This window comes from Sinocyclocheilus anshuiensis, unplaced genomic scaffold (genome assembly GCF_001515605.1).
Source record: "Sinocyclocheilus anshuiensis isolate Anshui unplaced genomic scaffold, SAMN03320099.WGS_v1.1 scaffold2746, whole genome shotgun sequence".
NCBI classification, from domain to species: Eukaryota; Metazoa; Chordata; class Actinopteri; order Cypriniformes; family Cyprinidae; genus Sinocyclocheilus; species Sinocyclocheilus anshuiensis.
The window spans coordinates 22328-34583 of record NW_015554165.1 but is presented as its reverse complement, the minus strand read 5'-3'; the positions used below and the strand labels follow the sequence as shown (position 1 = coordinate 34583).

Here is a 12256-nt window from a genome sequence, read left to right as displayed (position 1 = left end):
ATCTATCTATCTATCTATCTATCATCTATCTATCTATCTATCTATCTATCTATCTATCTACCTATAATCTATCTATCTATCTATCTATCTATCTAGAGCGTGTGTAAGCTGCTGGTTAGGCATCATATTTCGCTGCTGAAGAGTTACACAAGCGTAAATCTTACATATTCAGCAGCCTGTTTCTTTAAATCGCAGAAACCTCAGCTGCGCTACGATTGGACAAAGAGTGCACCGCCCACCGACATAAACACGTTTGATTGGCTGATATGTCGACGCCCATGTAAATGAAATATATCCGCCACAACGTCACTTTCCAGTCCTAAAACTGTACTGACTGTGACAGATAGTGCGGGAGAAATGTCCCTTTGCACAGCGGCTCGTCTCCTCAGTGCTCCCCTCAGGAGTGTTTCACAGCCCCGCGCTGCTAATGCGAGCAGAGCGTACGCGGCTGCGGCTCAAGCGGTGCTGTCGGTGCTGGAGAGCGAGCTGGACGCGATCCGGACAGCGGGCACATGGAAGGGGGAGCGGGTGATCACCTCCCAGCAGGGTCCGCGGATCTCCGTGGACGGCAGCAGAGGCGGTGAGCTGCCTATGAGCTGATAATCTATGGCTAATACAACAGAATGGTGGTATGATTAGGCTGTGCATTCCTGGAGGCACCTATCCCAGGGAAACAAAGTCAATGGCATGCTGCTGTTTTAGTTTTCAACTTTGCTGCATAAAAAAACTATAATTATGACAACACCTGTTTCCCCCATAAAATTCAACTTTATTTTGTAGCTGCATGGGAAAGTATAAAACAAAGACGTATAGAGAGCAAACACGCAATATAAACTGGTTAACAGGGAGGGAGGCTAAAACGTTGAATTATCAGTAATAAAATGTGAATAAAAAATAGTTTTCAGAATTTTAAAGCTTGTCACATTTATGCAAATGTACCATTATATTTAATAAAATATATTTATATACAGTTGTTTTATAAAATATATTTATATAAAATTATGTTAAGTAAATGGTTGGCTAAATTTATGCTTTATATTATTTTAAAACTTCTCTAAAGGTTTATGTTTAGATACTTGAAATAAGTAGAATTTATGATTCTCAATATTTTCAAAAACTCTTCTAAAGGTTTATGTTTTGATGCCTGAAATTAGTAATGCAGACTCAGAGTAGACAAAAAAATGTATTTACTAATGTTATATACACTTAACAGTAGTATTAATATAATGATGTATTGTATATTTATTGTATGCATAATATTTTTTTGAAATATTTATTATATTTAAATTTGTATATATTTAATTATTATTATATATTTTTTAATACAATTGAAGTTAAAAGTTTGGACGCATATGACTGAATTTACGTTTATTATCATCTTACAAATCTTCTAAAAGTTATATGAGTAGTTCTCTATTTACTAATGTTTTATATTATTTATTAAAGTACTTTTTGTAAATGTGTAATGTCCAAATGTGTAATGCACAACTAGCAGAGCTGAATAGCTCAAATAAAATATTTTATTTTTTGTTTCTCTTCATCTTCTTATCCCATATTTCTCTCTTTTTATTTCAGACATATTGAATTTCTGTGCAAATAACTACCTGGGTTTATCCAATCATCCGGAGGTGGTGAAGGCAGGAATAGATGCCCTGAAGAAGTATGGCGCTGGCCTTAGTTCAGTTCGCTTCATCTGTGGCACACAGGTGAGAAAAAATACTGTATTTGAACACACTGATAGCAGTGCTTATTGATGCCTTAAGATATATCTGTTAACTGCCTGTTCTCTAGAGCATCCACAAGAACTTGGAAGAGAAACTAGCCCGGTTTCATGAAAGAGAAGACTGCATTCTATATGCAAGCTGCTTCGATGCCAACGCTGGTCTGTTTGAGGTCTGTTTTAACTTTTAACCAATCCTTATGTTATACTGAAGTAAATAGCACCACTGCAAATACACTGTAACAATACATTGGCGCTCGTTGCTTTAGGTCCTGTTGGGTCCTGATGATGCAGTATTGTCTGATGAACTAAACCACGCCTCTATTATCGATGGCATTCGATTGTGCCATGCCAAGAGGTTCCGCTACAAACACATGGATCTGAATGACCTGGAAGAAAAGCTGAAAGAATCACAGGTAGATTACTGGATTTCATGCAAATCAGAGGTTGCACTGCAAGCTTCAAGTGGTTTATGCACATGGTGATATTTAAATAATGTTTGTACTAAACTGACTGTGTTTTGGCTTGATATGTGGTAAGGATTTGTTTGATGAAAAACAGAAAATATAATGCAACCATTTAAGTCAACAATTAGAAATGTCTAAACTTAATTCAAAACAATTTTTGAAAATGATTTAGTTTCTCGGTTCATGCACTGTATTTATTTATTTACAGTCCTCTCGTCTGAGGTTGGTGGTCACAGACGGCGTGTTTTCCATGGATGGTGATGTGGCTCCTCTGCAGGGTATCTGTGATTTGGCTGAGCAGTACGGTGCCTTGGTCTTCATTGATGAATGTCATGCCACGGGATTCTTGGGTCCCCGTGGTCGGTGAGTGTACAGAAAAAAAATGGTAGCAAAACAGTCGGGTTCCGGAAATAAAAATGCAATTCATGTTCTCCATCAGGGATTTGATTTTTAATAACATAAAAACTGTTAAAGGCAGACCCACTGTGAGCTACAAGGTTGTCTTATTTAAATAATCATGTTTAACAGTAAAATTTATGGTGAAAAACTACATTAACCATGATTCTGCTGAAAAATCCCCACCAATAAGAAAATCAAAACAAGCAAATTGCTACAAAAGAGCTCTGTAGTGACAATGAAGCACTACAAAGTGAAATATACATATATATATATATATATATATATATATATATATATATGTATATATATATACACACAGTATATTCTTTCAGCTTTTCTTCCAGGTCATTCAGGCCCATTTGTGTATATTTATATATGTATGTATTTTAATATTTTGTAATAAACATAAAATGCATTGCTTCTATACAGTATGTATAAGTAACAGCTTTAAATCAATAGTTTTATATTTATCCAACGTTTTTATAGATTATCATTAGCAACGCTTTATGAAAGTAGTTCTATCCCTCACTAAGGCTAAGTACACAGTCTTGTACTTTTGCCTTTTTTCCCGAATTTCAAAAACTTTTTTTTTTTTGGTTCAAATCAAATTTTTTAATGTAGTGATTCATCTTGTAGTTGGGTGATTTGGTTCATGGCTTTATTATTCTTTAATGAATACGCTTTCTAAAAAGCCCTATGGGGAAATGTTTTTTTTCCAGAATGAAAGCAGCAGAAAAATGAGCAGGCATCGATGCACTCTATGCCAAAATATTGTATCATATCATATTATATTATATTACAAGTGGATGTTCAAGCATTTATTTCCCACAGAGGAACAGATGAGTTGCTGGGAGTGATGGACAGGGTTCACATTGTGAATTCCACTCTGGGAAAAGCACTAGGAGGAGCTGCTGGTGCGTATAAATATCAAACATCATCTTTACATAGTCAAGCTACTATGTCAGGCAAAATAACACATTAAATCGCAACGTTTCTTTGCTAAGAAGGCTGAAGCAATTTCAGTCCTTTCAAACATGTATATTTCTAACTCTCTGTCAGGTGGTTACACTGTCGGACCCAAGGCTTTGATTGAGCTTCTGAGACAGCGGTCTCGTCCGTACCTCTTCTCAAACTCCCTCCCTCCTCCTGTGGTGGGCTGTGCCACCCTTGCTGTGGAACTGCTGCTGGCGTCCAATGAAATCGCTCAGTCCATGGCAGCTAAAACCATGAGGTTGGACTGGAGTGGGCGCTCTGTGATATTTGTAGATTGGGTTATACCCTTTAGCTTGCGTTACTGCTCTCTTTTTGTGGGAAGTAGATAAGCAGCAGAGTTCAAACAAACAGAGTGTGCTGTTCAAAGTAGCAGTCTGTCTGGGATGACATTGCAGTCAAAACAAAAAGAGCTGACTTTTGCTGGTTCAGTATGAAAGTATGAATGCTTTTAAGAATAAAGGATTTTTGGAGTTCATTGAGCTAATGATAACAATGGTCTATTGTGCGCCTTTTCTTCTTTCCAAAAGGTTCAGAAACAACATGACCCAGGCAGGGTTCACCATTTCTGGCACAGCTCATCCTATCTGTCCTGTGATGCTGGGAGACGCTCGTCTGGCTTCACTTATGGCTGACGACATGCTAAAACTAGGTAAGAATTCAGATATATATATAGTCCATCTAAATTTTTTTCTACAAAACAAATTATGCAAGCCCGGCAGCCTGTTTAAAACAATGGTTTTCTCACTTTGTCATCAGGAGTGTATGTGATCGGTTTCTCCTACCCAGTCGTTCCCAAAGGAAAAGCCCGCATTCGAGTCCAGATCTCTGCAGCTCACACTGACGAGGACATTGATCGTGCCGTAGATGCCTTCATACAGACCGGCAGGAAGCATGGTGTCATTTCCTAATGTCAGCAACACAACTCACAAAGTTGTGGACTATTAGAGTGAGGTTTAAGTTACATATCATAGCAAAAAAAAAAATACTACTGCGATCAGCGAAGGTCAAAGGATATTTGTATATTTTCGGTATTGACAGAATAAATGACTTTCTCTATGATTAATAGTTGCTTTTTTACAGCAGTCTTCTACACCAGCTATATACCAAATGTGTCTTGACTTTTTTCAGCTAAGACATGTCACATTAGCATTATTAGCAAGTTTGTACAGATCATGCTCATGCTGTCCATAGGTGGGTAAAAATAAAAAGGTTATGCCGTTTAATGTCTTCTCGGATTATTTACATGAGGGTAGTTGACTACTTAAATTTACTACTTTCATAACCTACAAAATACAAGTCCTGAAATATACTCTGTCTCTCATACAGCTGTATAAAATCAGACCTTAATCTTGGTGCTGAATAAACAAAAAGCCCATTTGTGCAGTGCAATGTCTATACAAACTATCCAACAACATGCCAACAGGGGGCATGCTTTCACAATGGAAACCTGTCATTGTCACAACAGCCTATTATAAACCGTTTTTTAATGACAAATAGTCAAGTCAAGCAATTAAGAAACAATTCATGTAACCACTAAAATGAAAAAGGTCATCTAAATGTCAAACCCCAAAATACTATAATTAAGGTATAACATTTAAAACCTGACATTTACAAGTAAAACTCTTGTCCTGACAACACCGTTCAAGTTTTAAGCTAAAATCTACTATTTCATATCTGACTTTAGTATTCTGTATGTCCGCTTGGTTTTGACTTAACTTGTTTACGAAACTGCTGTAACAATTATGTGATAACATTTGAGTTTTAGTGTAGAGACACAAATTCACAATTTTTAAAATTCAGATTTGTGACATTTGTGTAATTGGACTTTTGTCTTAAAACCTTACAGTTACTTTGCTTTCTATTTCATAATTATTCACATTTATTTTGATATAAATAAGATTTTGTTGATAGAACTGTAAGCTGGCTAGTCTCCTTTCAACAAAAGCTGAAATTCCGCGCCAAACAGAACAGCTAGTTCCGGTCCCTGCGCTTGGCTTTGTGTGTTTCCCGCCAGTACGCCACTTTGGTGCCACCTTTTTCGTGACGTACCTCGTCAGAACGCCTTGTGGACCAATAAGCGGGTCGGAAAATTGAGTGAGGGTGGGGTCTGAGTTCAGCGCGAGGCAGGACTAGAGGTTTTGCCGCGAAATCCAGTGCGCGTGTTGCAGGGAGACACACTGTTGTTTCTGATCTACACAGCGTTATAGCAACATTTAAGCTTAGCATTGAAAGCACTTATTTAAGTAATATCGTATTGATCGTTTATTACAAGGAGTCAGAATATTAGCAGAATGTCGGGGTTTGATGATCCAGGAGTTTATTACAGTGACAGTTTTGGAGGAGGTGAAGGCATCGGTGATGAGGGGGTCGTGAAACGCAGCCAGATCAAAAAGAAGTTCCGTGAGTTTTTGAGACAATTCAGAGTCGGCACCGATCGCACTGGATTCACCTACAAATACAGGTATTGCGATATCACAGGGTTTTTTTTTTCTTGCGTCTTGGTGGTTCTTTTTTCACAGTGACAAAATACGTTTTGCATAACTAATACCTATAATTTGTCTGTGTTAATCATTGACTATTATTTATGTTATTATATCCGATCATTGTCCCGTGTTAAATGTGTTGCAGATTCGCCTTTAACTTATGTCCGATTCGCGAACGCATTGTTCTTTTGAGTGATTCGGTTGAATCGATTCATAGCATGTTGGGTTGTCGTCTTCGCAAAACGTTTATCTCACGTAATTGCTGGTGTGCATCATAATAACCTTATATATTTAGTATTATTATTATTATTATTATTATTATTATCATCATTATTATTTAACTACAAAAATTGAATTGGCACTAGCGAAGCGGAGAATCGTGTTTGAATCGGTTCAATTAACAGATTTGTTCGAAAGAACCGATTCATTTGTAACGAATGATTTCCCAACTCCCAGTTTCCCTAATATAATGAACACTGTTAATTGTGTTTTTGGTTTCCAGAGATGAACTCAAGAGGCACTATACTTTGGGAGAGTACTGGATTGAGGTGGAGATGGAGGATTTGGCCAGTTTTGATGAAGATCTGTCAGACTGTCTGTACAAACTACCTACTGAGAACTTGCCTTTGGTAAGGACACACTTGCAAAAATAACTTTCCATATAAATATTGGAAATCTTACTGAAGTTGTGTTGGATCTGTTTACAGCATACCATTAAAAATAATTATTTATGGTTTATTATATTTGATTGTTTTTATGTTTATTTTAAACTAAGAGATACAATTTTTTTACACATTTAATGTAATACTCTTTTTTTTTTTTTTTTTTTTTTTTTCCGATTTTAAATGTACTGACTTTTTCTTCAGGGAAAAATAACAGGAAAAAATATGATGACTCATCCTGCACTCGTGGGTGTGTAATTTTTTTAACCATTTAATGTAATTCTTTTTTTTTTTTTTTTTTTTTTTTCAGATTGATTACAGACTTCTAATTTATTATGAAGTGTTTATCACTTTCCAGCATGCTGTATTATATTTATGAAATGCGTAAGTGCCACTTGAACATCAGCTGTTTGTTAATTTGACATTGATTGATTGACAGTTGGAGGAGGTGGCGCAGGAAGTGGCTGATGAGGTCACGCGTCCGCGGCCAGCAGGAGAAGAGACTGTGCAGGACATACAGGTCATGCTGAAGAGCGACGCCCACCCGGCCTCCATCCGTAACCTGAAAGTGAGGAAATAAACTCCTAACAAGACCATTCGAAATTAAAACAGATGCAAAGCGGCATATTTTTTTACTCTACTTCTAACTTTAAGCGTTTTTGTGCCTTAGTGCGCCACGTTCATACTTCTACATTAAGTTTATAAGTGTTTTTTCTGCCTGTCTCTATCATCTCTTGCAGTCGGAGCAGGTGTCATGTCTCGTGAAGATTCCCGGTATTATCATATCCTCTACGGCTGTGAGGGCCAAAGCCACCAAAGTGTGTCTTCAGTGCCGCGGATGCAGAGCAGTTATCAGCAACATCCCTCTGCCACCAGGACTGCAGGGTTACGCTCTGCCCCGCAAGTGCAACACGTTAGTGTTTTGCAAAATACTTGCTTCATTCTGTTTAGAAATACTGTAGCACTAATTAAATATATGCTTGTATGACAATGAACTTAAATACAATTACATCTTAATACAGAATAAGCATAGTATTTTTTTTTTTTTTTGTCCCGCAGTGAGCAGGCGGGCCGTGTCAAGTGTCCCGTGGATCCGTATTTCATTATTCCGGACAAATGCGTGTGTGTGGATTTCCAAACTCTGCGTCTGCAAGAAGCTCCTGATGCCGTTCCACACGGAGAGATGCCACGACACATGCAGCTCTACTGCGACAGGTACAAGTTGTCACATGATGCAGAATTTTTTATTTATTTTTTGTCTGTAAACTGTTTTGTATGTGTTATGGCTTGAGTGCATGCATTCACTGCATTATGAATAGAATTCAGCAGTTACAATGTCAATTAAAAATATTTCTAAGCAAAGCTGGAGCAGAACCATTGCGCATCTCCAAGCGTATCGGAACTAATCATTTGATTGAATGATTCAATGACACGTTGATAAAGACACTTGCTGAATTTGAAACTGCATGCTGTTCTTACTATTTATACTGTCTTTTTATGACAGAAATAGTAATAATAGCATGTTAGTATGATGTTCTGATTTCAGCAAGTTACTTGCTTATTTTCTGAATGAATCGGCTGTTTTGAATGAATGGTTTGACTAAAAGGATGGTTCACCCAAAGATGGAAAAATTTCCTCATTTTTCTTGCCTCATGTCATTCCAAGCTGGTATGTCTGTCTTCTGTGGACCCCAAAGCAAGTGATTTTGAAGAATGTTAGTTCCGAGACAGTTTCAGTTCAGTGTGGTCAAACAATCCAGTGGAAATCAATGGGAACCAAAACTGTTCTGTTCTGCAGAAAGAAAGAAATGCATGCAGTTTTGGTACGACGAGAGGGTAAATGATGACCCATGTTTCATTTTAGGGGAAATATTCTTTGAAGAACTTAGTGAACTTTAAGATGGATATTTTACCTTTGTGAACCTCAATGAATCATTCATTAAGACAGGGATTTTTCCTGCCACCTAGTGGATGTTTTAGTTGCATATTTAAAGTGTCATTTCATTTGGTTAAATTTGAGGTTTTTAATTTTTTTTAAACAATTTTATTTATTAATTCAAGTGTAATGTATATGCATTTATGCCAGCTGTGGACTGCATTAAACAGTAAATATACCTAAATGCCACTTCAGATGTAGCTATTTTGCCACCTCTGCTTTGCAAAGATGACTTTTGTCGATACTGGTTTAATTTGATTGGTAATGGCCTATAATATCTTGTTTTTCTAATTTAATGTAATGATTAAATTAGATTTTGACACAGTGTACATTGAACACTGTAATCCAGAAATGAAAGGCACAGAACAAAAGCCTGCAGAAATGTTTTTTTTCGTAGCAGTAGTTTTTGTATATTGAATTGAAATTTGATTCTAAATTAAGAATCCGTTTTAAATCAAGTCATGACCCCAATAATCAAATCATGAGATTTCAAACCCTTAATTTTTTGCCACTTTTCCATTCCCAGGTACTTATGCGACCGTGTAGTACCAGGAAACAGAGTAACTGTCATGGGCATCTACTCCATCAAGAAGGTGGCGCAGACCAAGGCCAAAGGTCGTGATAAGGGAGCAGGTGTGGGCATCCGAGCAGCGTACCTGCGTGTTGTCGGCATTGAAGTGGATACTGAAGGAGCAGGTGAGCATTGTTTTGGTTGAAAACAGCATCTCTCTTTAGCCCATTCTCATGTCCTTCTCACCGTCTTTCAGGCCGTGGAGCCTCTGGTTCAGTTTCTCCTCAGGAGGAAGAGGAGTTGAGGGCTCTGGCTTCCTCTCCTTCTGTCTATGACTCGCTCGCTCGCTCTCTGGCTCCATCCATCTACGGTAGCGACGACCTGAAGAAAGCCGTAGTGTGCCTTCTGTTTGGGGGCTCCAGAAAGAGGTAAACACAGAAAACAGAAACTGCCTCCTCTTCCCAGCTTGTGTGTTTTTGCCATCTTTCTAATCGGCATGGAACTGTTTTCATTAGGTTGCCAGATGGTTTGACACGCAGGGGTGATATAAACTTGTTGATGTTGGGAGATCCAGGCACAGCCAAGTCACAGTTGCTGAAGTTTGTGGAGAGATGTTCTCCGATTGGGGTAAGACTGTTACAAAGATGCACCATCATATTCTTGCCTTCATGCCATTCGAATGAATTTTTTCATACATGCAACACAAAAAGAGATGTTTTGTAAAATTATAATATGTTATATATAGTTTTTTTAATGTGTAATATGTATATATTAGGGATGCACGATATTGAATTTTTGCCGATATTTTTCAACTCATTTTGGCCGATAGCCAATGACGATACCGATATGTTTTCTTTTGTTTGGAAACAACACCAAGTCTCTCCTGTGCAGAAATTATAAACAAATTATTTTTAATTTTGGTTAGTTGTTAGAATTAAATAATGATATTCTTTTATAATGATAGTACATTGAAAGCTTTGAAAATAATTATAAATTAACTATATATCAATCACTGCATATTTTTTTTTCTTCAGAAAGATGCAGTGGTAATATTATATTACAGTTTAACATTTGTAGATGGTCTAAGGCAGAAGAGTTTTAAAAATTCTGAAAATATTTTATAGCTTCTGACCTTTAAATCAAAACACACTCATGATTTTATGACATTGATACTGCTTTATTTATTCAGAAACACAAGTTTCTTAGTGATATGTGTATTTTACTTAGGGCTGTCACGGTTATGAAATTTGGCTGACGATTAATTGTCTAAAAATAGTCACGGTTATTGCGATTAATTGTCTGTTTTAGGGCATTGGCGACTATCACGATTAATTGTCTGTTTTTATGGCTTTCATTATATAATTGTGATTAATTTAAGGGTTCAGTAAATAATTATGATGTTATCTTTTAATCTTTTTGAGTTATTATTTTGCAGTGTAAGATTATATAGAGTATTCCAAATTCTAAGAATTGGCCAATACCGATCCAACACCAGCGCTACTTTTTTTCTACACCACTACAGAATATCAATACTGTGTTTGTGGAACTAATGGTCACTCTTTTAAACCCTTTGTTAAACGCAATCCACTAAATACTCACTTCCTCATTACAGAGAAAAACTACATTTGAATAAAAATATATAAGCTATGAAATTAAACTAGCTGACTGTATAATTTAGCAGCAAAAACAATATTCTTGAAAAAAAAAAAATCTTTGGTGCACATTATACAATTTAAACATGTTTATTGTTAGTTTCTGTAAACCTCAATTCTGTCCCTCACATTAAGATATGGAATGGCTTCAAATGATATAGCAGGGCTCCAGACTGCGACCATTTTTTGTGCCTGTGCGACAGTTTTGTGTGCGGTCACACTGGCTCGACCACCGCGTTGGTCAACTCATAAGCGCTGCAATTTCTGTTGCATATGAGAAACCTCAAACGGCAAACGAAACTGAAAGCATAACGAAGAGAGTATACTCGCCGCGTCAGCACAAGCGCGAAGGTGCGCACAGCAAAAATGACGCACATATTGAGGAAAGATGGATGGTTTTCAAGCGAAAGTCAAGTAAAAGACCGTTTCTTAAACCAGAGAAGGTGAACATGCTAGTATTCTTGTGGGGGAAAAGCCATCTTTTGTTTTAGTCTTAAAAAAATGAAAGGTGTGTAGATGTGAGCAAAACAGTGACAACAAGATCGCGAATTCGGCAGTGAAAGCATCCGAAGCCCGCGGCTTAACACAGCAAAAGAGAAACTCCCATTCACAAAATTCAAATCACAAATAATACTACTGATGATAAAGAATGGGTTGAATGTTAACCACTTTCGTTTCCATATCTATAAACTATGGCAAAAGTTAATCAGCATGCATTGAATAATCCCATAAGCACAAAAAAAAAAAATATATATATATATATATTGCGACTAAATAAGTGACGGGGTTACGAGTCCGACTCTCTAACCATTAGGCCACGACTTCCAATGTGCTCGTAATGTGCTCGTGCGACCAGCTGAGAAAGTTAGTTGCAAAACAGCGACCAGTGGGAAGAATGAGTCTGGAGCCACTTCGGTTTCTTTTGGTGTATGACTCCCCCTTGTCGTATAAAAAGCACAATAATCGCGGTTGTCTGAAACAACCACGGTTAGATCAAATAATCGCGATTAGACGGTTATTTAATTATCGCAACAGGCCTAATTTTACTTTCGGACCCGGGGGAGGCTGCCGCTGCTGATACTGCAAGCGCTAGAAACTGTTGACTCTTATCACACACCGAACGCATCATCTTGTACGTGCATTCTCAAATTAAATGCAGCGATCCAAAACAGCGAATCTAATCATCATTCAGGCAAAAGTTAGCTTCAAGAGTGACCACACTGCTGACGTGATCTAATCGCTAACACATTCTGAGCACATGCGAGTTAATCCTCTTATTGGCAAGACATATCGGCATAATTTTTCATATCGGGCCGATGCTGATATTTGCATTTTAAGCCATTATCGTCCGATTCCGATATCGGTCCGATAATATTGTGCATCCCTAGCATATATACATGCATGTATACAGTGTTTCCCCTAGGTTTATGGCT

General features: G+C 37.4%; 2 protein-coding genes across 2 annotated transcripts in view; both read left to right on the top strand.

Annotated features, from left to right (window-relative positions):
* The first annotated feature begins 292 nt into the window (after positions 1–292).
* Positions 293–4934, top strand: LOC107670921 (2-amino-3-ketobutyrate coenzyme A ligase, mitochondrial-like). Its single transcript, XM_016463741.1, has 9 exons — positions 293–580; positions 1576–1706; positions 1792–1893; positions 1990–2136; positions 2396–2550; positions 3418–3500; positions 3646–3817; positions 4107–4228; positions 4336–4934. The coding sequence occupies exons 1-9, from the start codon at positions 358–360 to the stop codon at positions 4485–4487; spliced, it is 1287 nt and encodes a 428-aa protein (XP_016319227.1). The 5' UTR covers positions 293–357; the 3' UTR covers positions 4488–4934.
* A 748-nt stretch (positions 4935–5682) lies between these two features.
* Positions 5683–12256, top strand: part of LOC107670920 (DNA replication licensing factor mcm5-like) — a 12474-nt gene continuing 5900 nt past the window's right edge. Inside the window, exons 1-8 of the mRNA XM_016463740.1 lie at positions 5683–6040; positions 6565–6691; positions 7164–7292; positions 7465–7637; positions 7784–7939; positions 9187–9356; positions 9428–9599; positions 9687–9798. Coding sequence (XP_016319226.1) covers positions 5871–6040; positions 6565–6691; positions 7164–7292; positions 7465–7637; positions 7784–7939; positions 9187–9356; positions 9428–9599; positions 9687–9798 — 1209 coding nt within the window. The 5' untranslated portion in view covers positions 5683–5870. The remainder of the gene's footprint in view (positions 6041–6564; positions 6692–7163; positions 7293–7464; positions 7638–7783; positions 7940–9186; positions 9357–9427; positions 9600–9686; positions 9799–12256) is intronic.